The 15658-nt window shown below is 42.5% G+C and overlaps 1 protein-coding gene across 18 annotated transcripts in view; it reads right to left on the reverse strand.

Moving 5' to 3' along the window:
- TENM3 (teneurin transmembrane protein 3) overlaps window positions 1-15658 on the reverse strand; it is a 2716013-nt gene that overhangs the window by 116987 nt on the left and 2583368 nt on the right. For 14 of the 18 annotated variants that reach the window (XM_083170719.1, XM_083170736.1, XM_083170731.1 and 11 more), the window contains one exon: window positions 506-532. The exons of the other annotated variants lie outside the window; for them this stretch is intronic. In XM_083170719.1, coding sequence (XP_083026845.1) covers window positions 506-532 — 27 coding nt within the window. The remainder of the gene's footprint in view (window positions 1-505; window positions 533-15658) is intronic. 18 annotated transcript variants of the gene reach the window in all.

Consider the following 15658-nt stretch of genomic DNA (forward strand, 5'->3'; position numbering starts at 1 on the left):
CAGCAAATGTTTTTAAATAAATAATAATTCTGATTTCAGAGTAAACACATAGGTGTAGATAATTAGCTGACATTTACATATGTTTTATAGATTAGCTACAGCATTTTCCAACTTGGTGACACCTCCCTGTCATGTGTCAGATTTAACCTGATCTGGAAAGGATTTTTTTGAAAGCTCAGCAGGAGCAGTTGTGGGGCAAAACCATTTAAACAAAAAGAAAGAAAAAAAAATGATTGCGGGGTCTTTCATCCCTTCTAGAGCCAGCGGGAATTAATGCGTTTAAAAATATCAAGAATTAACACAAAGAAAAACCAAAACTCTATAAAACAAAAATTAGCAAATGCTCTACATGTATTAATGCACACACACAAACAGCATTGGTCAGATTGAGGAGAGGTGGGTGGGGTTCATGTTAATGGTATTTTGACACATAGAAATTGGGGTATATATAGCTGTATATGTACTCCAATTCTAAAAGGTTAAATAAGTAGAAATAATACAGTACCTTTAACTATCTTATCCAAATAGTGAGCTTGTGAAATTGAGAGGGGAAAAGAACAAGACAGACATTTCAGGACAGCAACTGTTAGAAATGACATGCAGAAATAAGAGCACCTGATGCTAGGACAGGGAATATTAGGGTTAGAGCAGAGATTAAGAGATGAGACCTCCAAACCAGAAAAAACAGCCGAAATTCCCTGTACTGGAATCTACATCTCATGCCGCTTCAGGATACTTTAAATCTGCCTCCCTCTACATGCCCTCGCTTTAATAACATGGTAGATTTATATCACAGTAATTTGTACGCAGTATTTAAAAGGTAGCGCTGACCTATACATGCAGTGCAGATGTAGAGTTAAATGCAAGGCCATTTGCATAGAATATGCACATGCGCCGAAACCAAGTGTACACAATTACAGCTAGGGACAGGCGTACACAAAGCTAGTGCATGTCCAGTTGTGGCTGGTGGGGTGCATAGTTACCTACCCTCCTGCATTTTGCAGGAGACTCCCTGAAATAAAAGCAATCTCCCTCTCTCCCTCATTAGTCTAAAAAGGAATGAGAGATATATACATTTATATTGAATCATCAGCACCATTTCCCAGCACTTTACCAAGTATAGTAGCTCTTACTAACTGCTTTGGGGCTCATATACATTTGGATATAAGTCATTTTAAAATACACACCCACGTTTCTAGGCACCACGTTCACATTCTCTTTTCACAATCTCTCCATATATGGAGCTAGACACGCCCTTTGGGTGGAGCATGACACGCCCCCTCAATGGGGCTCTGTGCAAAATTGTATTAACTATAATCTCCCTGAAACTAGTTTTCAAAAGTAGGCAAGTATGGTGGGGTGTAACTGGGAGTTAATATGAAGGTAACGTTCAGAGAAGATGCATTGACTAAATTGCGATGTTGTGCATACAGTATGTATAACTGTGCATTAGAAAATGCATATACTGGACTTAAATTAGCATTGGAGCAAGTATGCATGGATAATGGTGATGACTATGAAACAAACATATGGCCTGTCCTCAGAGGTGCATAGAACTGTACATATGGAAATATATACTCCATTTTATGCATGCAATGCATACGCAATTACTGACCACTTGCATTCGATTATGCATCAGGACCCTTGCGTACATTTCACTTGTTCCTAGTGGAATGATTGAGGCATGATGTACCCTATGCCTCAAAGATGCCACTAGGACTGTGAGGTTGTTGTGAATGAATAGGCTGTTGTATTTCTTTATGTACTGTATATAGATTTAGTGCACAGAAACAGATTTTGCGTTACCATTATCTAGTTGACCTACCCATAGTTATGCACATTTGGGTATTTGAACAGTCTGTTACTAATACGTCTTTGGAAGAAGTAGCCTAATACACACTACAATCAATGTACGTACAGAATGCTTCTAAAAGCTGGTGATGCTTTATGCATGTTAAGAACAAGAATATCTATGAATAAATGTTCATTTGCAGACACATACTGATACACACAAACACACAATGATCTATCATTACTTTGGAATGTAAATGCACATAAAATGCACAAATAAACGGAATGTACAGTATGAATGAATCAGCTAGTCATTCCTTGAACATGTGTCCAGAAGCATATCATCATAAGCATCCTTATACCCAAGCCCTGTGTCTGCAGAAGAACCATAGAACCATAGCTAGCTTGGTTATGTTGCTGCTGATGCTGGATTGGGTGTTTGTTTGTCGTGGCTGTGAGTCTGTACGTAGCAGTAATACAAAAGCATGTAAATGTCGCACTCGCTAGTATATGTAATGAGTGGAGCACTGACGCCTTCTGAAATCATACAGAGACACACCATTGGACACACATTGGTCGCACCATTGATCATCTAAGCAATACTTGCAATGTCTGCTGGAAGTAAGCTGCCTGAGCTGTTACCACTGCATACACAGACGCAGCCAAAGGCTGGGATGCTCCACAACATGTCCGCGACATGCCTGTGTGTCACACACACACACAACCCTCCCTTATAATCACTAACTAATGCTTACTGACGCACAAATCCACATTGCGATCACCAACTATAATGCATTGGATGAATGCTCAGTGCACAATACAATAATAATGCTCAAATCCTCAAACATCGGCCTTACGTCCACCCTTGAATAAGACCATCTATTCCTATGCCAACCTTCATCATTCTTTATTCTTTGGGCTGCCATCAGAAATTGTGGGGCATGAGACTGACAAAATAGGCAGGGCCAGCCTTCCCTTTATCGAACACCTGGAATGCCTGGTGAGACCTGTATCTGCAGCACTGGCCCTCAATCACTACATTGATTCAAGGGAAATAGGAACTTTGTTTATGACTAAATACACTTTCTAAGCTCCAATCCTGTGCCCCCTTTATGTCTGGGCCTGGCCGGGACAGGAGCCCCACAGTGGCTGGTGGCTGTTCTGTTACTGCTAACTGCTAATTATAGTTACTGTAGCACACAAGTATGCTTACATGGAAAACAGACTTCTTTTTTAGATATAAAGTTGCTGCATTTGGGATATTTTGTTTGGTCTTACAGTACAGCAGCAGCTAAATTGTTGGTGTCTACTACACACCGAGGGGTGGACATTTTCTTTAGGTGACATATTTGATAGCCTTCATTGGATAAAGGTGAAGTCCACAAGACGCCTATGGAAAAGGCTGTATCCCTTATAATCACTTTAGTGAGTTGAACTCCAAGAAATATAATACTAATAAATAAGTAAGTAATGTTTGTGTGCTGCGTAAGGCCATCTATGAAATAACTACACAGATCAGCACAATGCTATTATGGCTACATACCAAAATATCAACTGTACAACTGCTAATGAGGCACAGATGTGAGGACACAGAAGAGATAGGTCCACGAAACAGCAAATATGATCACATTATGCATATGAAACAGACATTTTGAAATGTAATAAAATAAAATATATTATGTAATGTTATAGCTCTATAAAGAAAATAATTCTGCATTACAGTATATGTTATTATGACATGTGGACACCTCCCTATTCTGAGCTTAACTTATTATGTATGTACCTTTATAGGTTTAAATGTTGACTTCATACAGTAATAAATATGTAAATAAGTCCTGATTTATGACATGAAATATATTCTGACTTATAAAAACACATTAAACAAATAAAAAAAAGTTTTGCTGGGCATAAATTTTGCAATTAACTCCATATACTACAGACAGCATTATTGACCACCATATACTACAGAGAACATTAAACTCCTACACAGTCTTATTAGAATTAGAATTTTGCTTTAATCATAATTAACATTATGTCATTATCCCCCTACCCCTCTTATTCTTATTACCTACCTTAAACTATATGCAATACTATGTGTACTGTAGGAATACATGCAGACCACTGGTGTTGAGGATACCCATGGTCAGAATATCGACGCCAGCATTATAAAGGTGAGACTACTGACAGGGGTCTGGTAAGTATACTTTCCCCTTAACCCCAACTCTCCCTCCTCGCAGCCTAACCCTCCCTCCCCCCGCAGCCAAAGCCTAAATTTTCCCGCCAGTGCCTAATCCTAACCCCATCACCTATACCTAACCCTCCCACCCTGCAATCCTAACTCTAACCTCCCCCTGCAGCCAAGCCCCCAAGTGAATAAACCTAACCCTTCTCACGTCACAGAATAAACCCCCCCCCACAGCCTAACCCCAACCCTCATAACCTGCCACCTCAACTTAACCCTCCCTCCCCCGAAGCTCAACCCTAAACCTTTCCCCCTGAAACTCTTGTACCCTGCTGCCTAACCCTAACCCTCCCTTTCTAAGTACCTAAACTAAATACACACACCCCTGCAGCCTAACCCTAATTTCCTTCCCTCTGGTGCCAAAAACTAACCCAGGATTATCTGTTTTTCCAACTTCTCTCCCCATAATGGAGAAAGCTTGCTATGGCTACAAAGTGTTGCAAAAATTCTAGAAACATAAGCGACGGCACCATGGACACATCAGAATGATGATAGTCCACTTTTCATAGCCTTACCTGTCAAGATATATAACCGAATGTTGACCAATGGACTTAGTCGTAGACAGGGCAACATGTTGGCCATTTTTGGATTATATATAAAGTAATTGTCAGAATAAAGCCAGCTATATCTCAGTGCCACATTTATCTTACGTAATATACCAGACTGCAGGTAAGTTGGTGGCTTATGGCAAGACTGCGGTAACTATTGACAGTCACTAACCCCAATGCTATTAAAGCCGAATGTTAAAAATACTACCACTTTATGCATGCATCTCCCGCGTGTTCAGTAACTGGAAGGGTGTGATAGTGCAGCTGCTGAACAGTATACCAAAATCACCATGATAAGGGACACAGTTGTACCCAAACTGGATTTTGAGTAGTAAATAGAGTGAGTACAGCAGGTCATGGTATCAGCTGTTACATAGTATCAGTGAGCTCACAAACTATAGAGCCCTGCGGTAACAGCCTCTATCGTTAGTGAAACCTACAGTACAGTACTTTAAGTGTGTATGCAAAAGTTAATATTTGCCTGACCTTCCTCTCTAGCACAATATGTCATAAACGTAAAGTCAAAGTACATTTATTGCTGGAAATCCTCAATTAAAGGGCAAAACGGCACAGGTCTAAATATATTGAATTATTGTAAAGAAACACCATACACACATGGCAGAATGCTAAAACCTGACAGCTGTAATTGGCCATGTATTGCCAAAAGATGTACAGGTTGAGTATCCCGTATCCAAAATGCTCGGGACCAGGAGAATTTTGGAATATTTTAATATTTCAATGATGTATTTTGAAGTATCTTGCATTTATGCTGTATAAACACATAATATACACACAAATATATTTTATTACCACATAAAATACACACAAATATATTTTATTTGTTCAAAAAACAAGGTTTCAAAACGTGAAACAAAATGTGTGTACTATCTCAGCACTGAATTTGAATGCCAAGCAATCATTGTCTTGCACATAGTGCCAGTTACATATCATGTCCCCAGTGATGCTGTTACAAATGTCCCCAGTGAGTTTTTAGCAAAAAAATATTTTTTTTCACTTTCTGGAATGTCTGGTTTTCGGAATAATTCGGATAACGGATACTCGGATACGGGATACTCGACCTGTATCTCTATTAAAGCCATCCTTATAAGTCTACAGGAAAACATCAATGATCACCTTTTTACCTATGCCGAAACACCACATTCTAAGTTATAAGCCCCTTAATCTGCAAAAAACACCTTTGGGCCGAGGTCTATATTTTTGTCAGTGTCTATTGCAGTGATTGCGGCTTTTGTCCTACAGTATATAATAACAGGCATAATCACAGCTGGAAAAAGGCAATCTGATTTTACTGGGTATTTCAAGAAAAGACTCTTACCAGTGAAAATTACAGAATAGGAAACGTTGAGAGAAGCTTAAAAGAGCTCTGATGCGAACCAGCCAATAACAAAACAGACTTTCCAATTTACAAGCCCAATGTCTTGAGCCTGATCACAAGTAACTGGTATTTGAGGGAGGAATAATTCCCCGGCACGCTAGCAAAACCTAACAATTCTTCTGAGCAGACACAGGCAATTATGCAAAACTCTGAGGAAAGTTATGTATAGTAGTTGTCTAATGTGGAAGGGAATACTCTAGGGGCATATTTCAGCCCACCCCTGCTGTTTCATTTGGCTTGGCAGAGGAGAATCAAGTCTAAATTGTATCTATTAAAACAAAGGTGAACATCAAGCCGTCTTCAGGAAATTACACAATGTTTATTGGAAATCAAACTGGCTATTTTTTGTTGCAAAGATTGAGACCTGAAAACAATTGCTTTTTAATATAAGAAAACATTTGTCTATTTTTGCTTTTGCTTCAGTACCTTTCAAATATTTCTTCCATTAGTGCTGGTCATTGAAGTTATAAAAAAAAATATATATATATTTTCTCCACAAAAAAACTGGAGAAATTGATTTCCATAGACCAACCATGGGACATGACACAGGCAGTCTGCTATTCTGGCCTGCACAGGATAAGGCCGTCTGGGGTATGGATGCACATTATTAAGTGAATAAAGGGGAAGCTCCAACTTATAAGGTATTTATATTAGCACTATGCTCAGAAAAGTCTGGGTTATCCAGTTGCATACCAGGCATTCGGTATGTGCCTTCTCCATCCACAAGGTACTATTACTGCAGTTCAGGTTGTTATTGCCACTAAGGGACCACATCATTTCGAAGAGGTGACTCTCCTCCACTGGTCTACATAATGATTTCTACAGTACACAGGTACAGTATTCATATGTATATTCAACTGAGTGTGCCCTGAGCCTGTGGGTGGATGGGAAGGTTGTGGGTGGATGGGAAGGTTTTCGGTTATCCTTTCTTCTCAATTTACTTGCTCTTAAACTCTTCAGCGAAGCTCATCATGGAAAAGGCAGGGTTTAATTATATCATCACTGGCCAGCGTCGCTAAGCCCTGTCCCTTCCTGGGTCTCAATGAAAGCAACTGCAGCTGCTATGGGGCCTGAGCTAAATGGAGATTATATTCTCTGTGTAAGTTACACATGTCATATACAGATGGAGCAGCTCTCTATTGCCAATCACCGCTGTTAGCCATCTGCCAGAAAGGGTCGCGAGTGCCCTGTTCCGACAGGGCCCTCTGCCGCCTTCCCACCGCCCCCCCCGTAGATGCCCGCACCCGCTAACCCTGCCCATCTCCCTGAAGCGGACATGGGCAGGGATTCCCCTCCACCGTGCCGTGTGAAGGGGACGTGCGTGCCCGTGAGACGCTCGCACATCCCCGTCAGATGCAGCACCTCTCCACCAGCATTCCCTGAGCTGGTAGAAATGCGCTACATCTGTACATTTATCACAAATGCTATGGGGACTACAAATATCCAGTTACACTATTGTTCAGCTATATCTACCATGCAGAACAAAGGTATTTTTATTCATGCTGTCATACCGGGTACAGAATCTTAGATCCACAGGGCTGTGGGTGCATGACGCAGAGAGCAGCCCAGGAGCCGAGATGATGTCCTGAGTAATATACAGTACACTCACCCTTCATGGCACAACATTTTTACTACACTGAAACATTGACAGTATGTTTTGGTACTCTTTACCTAGGACGGCGCCCATCGCGGGCATCGCGTCCATCGCATGCACCAAAGTAACGGGTGCGACGCGACCGACGCGATGCCCGCGATTTCCCATAGGGATCAATGTTACATTTTTCAATGGACGCGATTTTTCAGTTCAATGCCTCAATGCCCGCGATTTAGCCATAGGAAACAATGTTAAATGGGCCACAGAGCCCAAATAGGCACCCTAAGCAGTGAAATGTCCCCCACAATTGTTAACGACACCCCACGATCCACGCGAACCCGAAGCGTGGCGAGTGCAGCGAGCCCGTGAGGGGCGGCGGTACGCGTCCTCCGACCTTTTCATACCCCCACTATCCACGTCGGCGTGGAGTTGAGAATAGAATAGTGTGGCGAGCGCAGCGAGCCACCGAGCCCGAAGCGTGGCGAGCGCAGCGAGCCCCGCGAGGGGACGCGGATACCTGTGAAGCCCGCGTAGGGCCGCTTTTACCTGTGAAGGTATCCGCGTCCGCTCGCCACGCTTCGGGCTCGGTGGCTTGCTGCGCTCGCCACACTATTCTATTCTCAACTCCACACCGACGTGGATAGTGGGGGTATGAAAAGGTCGGAGGACGCGTACCGCCGCCGCTCGCCACGCTTCGGGTTCGCGTGGATCGTGGGGTGTCGTTAACAATTGTGGGGGACATTTCACTGCTAAGGGTGGCTATTTGGGCTCTGTGGCCCATATAACATTGTTTCCTATGGCAAAATCGCGGGCATTGAGGCATTGAACTGAAAAATCGCGTCCATTGAAAAATTTAACATTGATCCCTATGGGAAATCGCGGGCATCGCGTCGGTCGCGTCGCACCCGTTACTGTAGTGCATGTGATGCCCACGATTTTTTACACCTGATGACCGCGATGGACATCGTGGGCGCCGTGCTAGGTAAAGAGTACCTATGTTTTTATACCATGTGATATTATTGGAGGGTTCTGGAGTACCACACTTTCTGTCAATTGTATATAAAATGAATTGGTCTGTTTTTCTACTTGGTTATTATTTCAGACACCCCTGCTTTAATTGGGATGAAAACAACAAGAGGTGGTGCAGTTGGATCTTGACTAGGTTTTTGGAGAAGTTTGGATTCAAGTCAGACATTTTGGTGTACACCAGGCATAACTTTGGTTTCTGTTGCTTCCACTAGATGGATTGATTATCACAGAGTGATAACATTGGTTCCTATAAAACATGCTAAAAGAGTCAAGGTCCTAGTCAGACCTCCCATTGGTATGTGCCAGACAGAACATTGACCTGTGGAGCCTGTTCTGGGCCTTCCACTTGATTGATTTGGATGAACTGTAATAACTGACAGAAAAAATTAAATTGAATGACCTGCAATACTGTAACTGACAGAAAAGGAGGTGAAAAGACAAAAAATTCCAAATGAACTGGGTTTACAGACAGTTGTTATCAGAATATCAGCAATTCACAGGTAGGCTTATACAAACAGGGTGTGAAATCTTTTAGAGACCTGTAGCACTAACTACATGCAGGCATATCACCTGGTCAGCTTGTCGAACATGTGGAGAATGGTCTTTTTTCTCTGCTTTAAATGTAACCACACCTAATATGGCAATGGAGTCATCTGCCACCAAGCTCCAGCACCCAAGGGGGCACCTCTCCTCCTCTGCAAGTTTAAATCAGTAAATTGAAAGCTATCGATACCATGGGCCTTATTTTGGTTCATTCTTTCTGACAAAATCCTTCTTAGATGGGCAAAACCATGTGCACTGCAGGTGGGGCAGATGTTACTTGTGCAGAGAGAATTAGATTTGGGTGGGGTTTTACTTCAAAGTGAGATCTATATTGCAGTGTAAAAATAAAGCAGTCAGTATTTTCCCTGCACAGAAACAAAATTACTTACCCAAATCTAATTCTCTCTGCACATGTTACATCTGCCCCCCCTGCAGTGCACATGGTTTTGTCCATCTAAGAAGGATTTTGTCAGAAAGAATGAACCAAAATAAGGCCCCATGTCTGTGGCTGAGTTCTGAAATATATGTGTGTTCTCTCTCTTGATTGATAGATAGATAGATAGATAAAGCAGGGCACCTATATATATCTTGCCTCCGGGTCACTTGGATGGACATGACAGTATTTTCTTTATGATCGTATTCTTGAAGGCCACAAAACCAGAATGCTATGGCTGACCAATGAAATGGTTAACTCTGTTAGGCAAATAACAGCAGTGTCTAGAGGGCCTAAAGAGTCTACACTTGCACACAACATTGTTATTCTAAGCGTCCTTTGCAGGGCATATAATATGTCAGAAAACGCTGGTCTCCTATTATACGTTCTGAGCGTGGCCTTCTCTAATGACTGCTATTAGCATCCCATTAAAGAGGCACCTAGGTATCATCCTTAGATTATTCATGCACTAGATTCAGTAGATATGATAAAATGAGACTACTCTCTGAATAAGTATATTAAAACCATTTATTCCAATCAGCTGCTGTTTTAATCAGCAGGAACAGCATGCCCATTGATTTGATGTTCATTAATTGGTACTCACTGCACTATTTTATTACTGATTATCCTGTCATAATGGATTAGAACACTAACACAATTTGCATTGCTACATATCTGTCCTCCTCTAGGAGTTCGTATGAGACGGGAAGAAATCATTCTGCAATAAAGCGAGAGTCCATTTATAGGGTTAATATTTAGCGCATCAAGATCCCTAATACAGATGCCGCTACTGTATGATGCCTGCACCTGTTCATGACTATTTTAGCTTTTTATATGTCCAACAATTTACATTTCTTGTTTTACATTTCCAGTTAAATACATATTGACTCCGTAAGTGGCGAATCTTGCACCATACCGAGTCCCTGTGTTGCCGCCCTGCCGAATACTCTACCCTCCCTTGCTCGCCGTATCGGAAGACACATTTTCTCGCATGTGCCCGCAGTAGGAAATGAGTGCCCACTGACCATCCAATGATTTCCCCTGCCTTCACAAATATAAGTCAGTTGAAACTGACATATTTGTCGCCGCCCGGACTATGGGGGAGATTCTGTAAAGCAGAAATGCGGTAAAAACACAGTTTTCGGGGTTTTTACCGCATTTCCATATGCTATATGCCCCCTCCGCAGTGCCAGCGCTGCGGAGGGAATCGCCAGCAAAAGCTGGCGATTCCCTGCAGAAGCCTATGGGCTTCTTACCGCAGCGCTGTTTGAGGGATCCGTCACGGATCCCTCCCAGCGTGCCCTGCGGCCGGGGTCTGCGCATGCGCAGATGGACTCCCGGGTCACAGACCCGGAAGTCCAGTGCCGGCGCCGCATCGCAAGGGACAGCTCTTATCGCAAGAGCTGTCCCTTGCGTTAATAACGGCATATGTTACAGCATATGCCGTTATTAATAATGCGGTAGCCGGCGATAATGGGCGCAGATGTTACAACATCCCGCCCAAAGACAGGGCAGGCGGCTGACATCATGTGATAATAGCCGCCCACTCCCGGCAGGCATCGGCCCGTCCACGTACCCATGGGAAAGCCAAGCATTTTCATGGGTACACACACCACCCCCATCTGCCCGTCCCTTCCTCCCTGTTGCGAATGGCAGCGGCGAGTGAGCAACTCGCCTTTGCCGTTCGCAGTTGGGGTTTGCTCATGTGAAGAAATGCGCATGCACCCCGACCATCGGGGCAGGGACCGGATTCGGTTTAATGCGTGTGAACCAGAATCGGCCCTTGCTTAGGTATAAAGTTTTGGAAGTTTATTTTAATGACAAGTTGTCCTACTTTACACAGCATGTGGCCAATAAAAGACATGACTGTTACATGTGCATTCTAATAATTATAATATAAAAAAGATTACTATCTCAACAGTAAAGCACCCTGCTTGGCTTGTGACTCTTACAATTATCCCACTAATATGCAAATTACCTTTAACAGTATACTTTATTTAAAAGGTATATAATTACCCCACAAATTAATATTCCATTAACATGAGGATAAATATTCACTTTATCTAATTCTGCTTTTTTGCCATCTTACTATATTTATACAATAAAGCGAGGGGGCAGAGCAGTGTGAAAGCAGAAGTGGGATAATTATATATTATATACTGCTATAAAGTTTTCATTAGATGCTAGCATTAGCAGGTGCTTGTCTGGAGGCCTGCCAATTGTAGTGCCATCTTTTAGCCTTTACACCAGGCTCATCATTAGATATACAGGTCTATACTGTATCTAAAATAGAGAAATGTCATATATATATATATATATATATATATACATATATACAGATTGGTGCGGCCCGGCACTCACCGCTGCGGTTCAGCTGCCCTGTTGCCTGTCCATAAGTCAGTATGAAGAATCAAAGAAAAGGCTGGCACTCCGGGGTCTTTTGAAAACGTGCTGTATTAAGTGGCAAAAACGACCAACGTTTCGGGGGTGGTCCCCCTTTGTCAAGGTGCGTGGTGATAAAGTTATCACCACGCACCTTGACAAAGGGGGACCACCCCCAAAACGTTGGTCGTTTTTGCCACTTAATACAGCACGTTTTCAAAAGACCCCGGAGTGCCAGCCTTTTCTTTGATTATATATATATATATATATATATATATATATATATATATATATATATATATATATATATATATATATATATATAAAGTGGTTACCGCCAGCAATATTACCCTCTTGTGATAACATTTGCTGGGTTTCGTTCACGATAGCTCCTTCATGCAATATATGAGCCTAGTTAACAAGTGAATCAGTGCAGTAAGTTTACCGCCACAGTCCTCTTTTCCCGATTGCCACCTCAGGATGGTGGTTAAACAAGATAAGTGGAATACCTAGGAATTTTACATCCACTGCACCTGCACAAGCACGCTTGTCAGGGAATGTGTGTATATCTCCTGAACCTGGACTAGGGAAGTGATAATCTAAACCAGTGGTAGTCAACTTCAGTCCTCGAGAGTTACCAACAGTTCACGTTTACTAGATCACCTCACAGGTACACAGGTGCACTCATTACTGACTGGCACATTATAAATTATCCACAGGTGGAGCTAATTATTTCACTTATGATTCTGTGAGGAGACCTGGAAAACGTTAATTGTTGGTAGCTCTTGAGGACTGGAGTTGGCTGCAACTTTTTCCATTATACGGTAATACCCAAAATGGTGTATGTAGAACACTGTAACGTAGCATGTCATATGCAGCTACAGCTGCGGTTGCACACAGAATAGAGGCATGCCACATATTATGTTAATCAGCAGAAGCGGCTTTGCATTCATATGTTTGTGATAAGATGAATTATAATAGAAAAAGTCATTAGATGCGCAAGTCACACAGAGTTCGCGCATTTTGTGGAACGCCACTTGTAAAGCACGGGAGATAAATGTATGTACAGTAGACACATAAGTATTGTATTTATAATTGAGAACAAAAGTACATTTTCCATTACAGGTTGAGTATCCTTTATCCGAAATGCTCCAGACAGGAGCACAAGGGGATGAATCTGGAGTTCGGCATATTTTTAGCTTTTTCATACTCACCTGGTCCTCAAGTGTCTGCCGGTGTCCACCCCATCCATCTATTGAGGCATCCCCGGTCCCCAATAACACATTGCGCTGGATGTCCCCGAAGCACCCGTGCAATGCATCATTGAGTCTGTAAATGCCTCTAAAGATGCGCAATGTGGACAACGGGGACCAGGTGAGTATGCAAAACAAAAATCTACTGTAGGTTGCATGGGTTAAAACAAAAAAATATTTAGGTATATTCCAAAAACCTAAGGTTTTTGGAATATTTCAGTTTTTGAATACCTGTATAAGGGATACCCGACCTGTACTGCACTAAGCTTTGACAGAAAATTAGGTACTTGTTTCCTAGCATGGCGCCAATTGGGTCCCATCGCATACCTTAACTTAAGGTATGCGATGGGACCCGACCGACCCAATTTCAGGCTTTTTTTTTAGGTTTCCTGACAAATGTAAAATCGGGTCCATCGCATGCCATTATAATGGCATGCGATGCGACCGACGTGACCGACCCAATTTTACATTGTAAGCATTGTATGTAATGTTAAATTCCGAGCGCAGCGAGCCTGCGAGGGGCGGCGTTACGCGTCCTCCGACCTTTTCATACCACCACTATCCACGTCGGCGTGGAGTTAATTTTATATACTGTGACAAGCGAACCGAGCCACCGAGCCCCGCGAGTGGACGCGTAATAGCTGTGAAGTAATGCGCGTGAGCTCGCTACGCTTCGGACTCGGTGGCGAGCTGCGCTCGCCACGCTATATAAAATCAACTCCACACCGACGTGGATAGTGGGGGTATGAAAAAGGTCGGGGACTCGTACAGCCGCCCCTCACAGGCTCGCCACGCTTCGGGTTGCCGTTCATCGTGGGGTGGCGTTAACAATGGGGGGCATTTAACATATAATTTACCATTAGGGTGGGTATACAATAAAAAAAGTGGGGTCTGGGGGGCATTTTCCATTGGGTCCAATGTAAAATCGGGTCTCAGGGACCATTTTACATTGATTCCAATGTAAAAATCGGGTCGGTCGCGTCGCATCGCATGCGATTTGGTTGCATGCGATGCGATCGACCCGATTTTTCCGACCCGATGGCTTACAATTAAAATCGGTGGCGCCGTGCTAGGAAACAAGTACCGAAAATTATTGGTACTACCACTTTTTAATAAATAGGCTCAATTGCCCCAATGTGTGCCACTTATATAGGAGTCTGGGGGGGGGGGGGATTATTGTAAGCAACTAACATTGTTTAGTTTACTACTGTAAATATAAAGAAAAATAAATGACATTCTGTGCATTCAGATATTACTTAGGAATGTGGTCTTTTCATTGGTAAACAAAGGAATGTTTCCATTTCTGTGACATTGTGAGCGCTGAACAATCTAGGCTAAACATGACAACAGAAAATATCCTGTCATAAGACTCAGCTCTCACTCAGCGGAGAGACACACAAGATCCAATAAAAATCACAATATATCAGAACACTTTATATTTACAAATCACTTGCAGAAATCAAATGCACATTTCATTATGGTAACATGCAAACTGTGCTCACAAACATGACACTTTAACAGCTAAGTCCTCTGGGAAAACTCCCGCTGAGTGACAGCCGTGATAGCTGCTTGGTGATTTTTGAATAATAGGGCTAAAAAAAAGAGAGCAATGCCGCTGTTATTTTTCTACTAGTCATAATGTCTAATTATACCGCCATGTACTCTGCTGCATTATAACATTACCAGTCTTGCTCCATTTTGTTTCTCTGCAAAAATAACCTTGTGCCTTTATTATCTGTAATTACCAACGGCTCAATAAGAATATGACGAGCACAGTCGCTACGGATAACTATAAGATGAAGCATAATATACAGTATACACTAAGCAACAAATGGAAGAAGAGCCCAGCCGTGGGAAGGGAGGAGGACAGAGAAGAAAGGCTAGAACACATGTGTGATTGGAAGGTAGAGGCCTCACAGGAGAATTCTTATACAGTGGATTTTACGGTAGAGAAACACGCTAGGAAGCACGTATCGTGTTGTAAGCATGCCTTGGGACTGGTGCTCTAACAAAACCTGCCTCAAAGCCATTATCACATAGAAACATGCTGTGCTGTCTCGTGATGCACCGTTGTCCCAGATGGTCTGCTAATATAATACAGCATGCACTAGGTAACAATGCAGCTTGTCTGAGAAACAAAAACACTGTAAATAAATGAACAAATTTGGTTGCTAGTCCACAGTTAGATCTAATGGTGTCCTGAGCCATGCAGATGGGTTACATTCCAAAGTACAGAAGTTATTTCTCATACAGAGAAATAACTACTTTGCAATGTAACATCTGCCAAAGACATCCGGCGCAATCACATCACCCAGCGATCTAACAGAGAACAGGGCTGTTCCCACACAATAGCGGGGCCTGGTTTCATTTGGAAATACAAGGGGGATGTACAAGTACATTTACTTAATATACAAGACACCATCCGGCTCCTTGCTAAGGGCCCTCAC

The sequence above is a fragment of the Crinia signifera genome, chromosome 1 (assembly GCF_055691185.1).
Source record: "Crinia signifera chromosome 1, ASM5569118v1, whole genome shotgun sequence".
Lineage (NCBI taxonomy): Eukaryota > Metazoa > Chordata > Amphibia > Anura > Myobatrachidae > Crinia > Crinia signifera.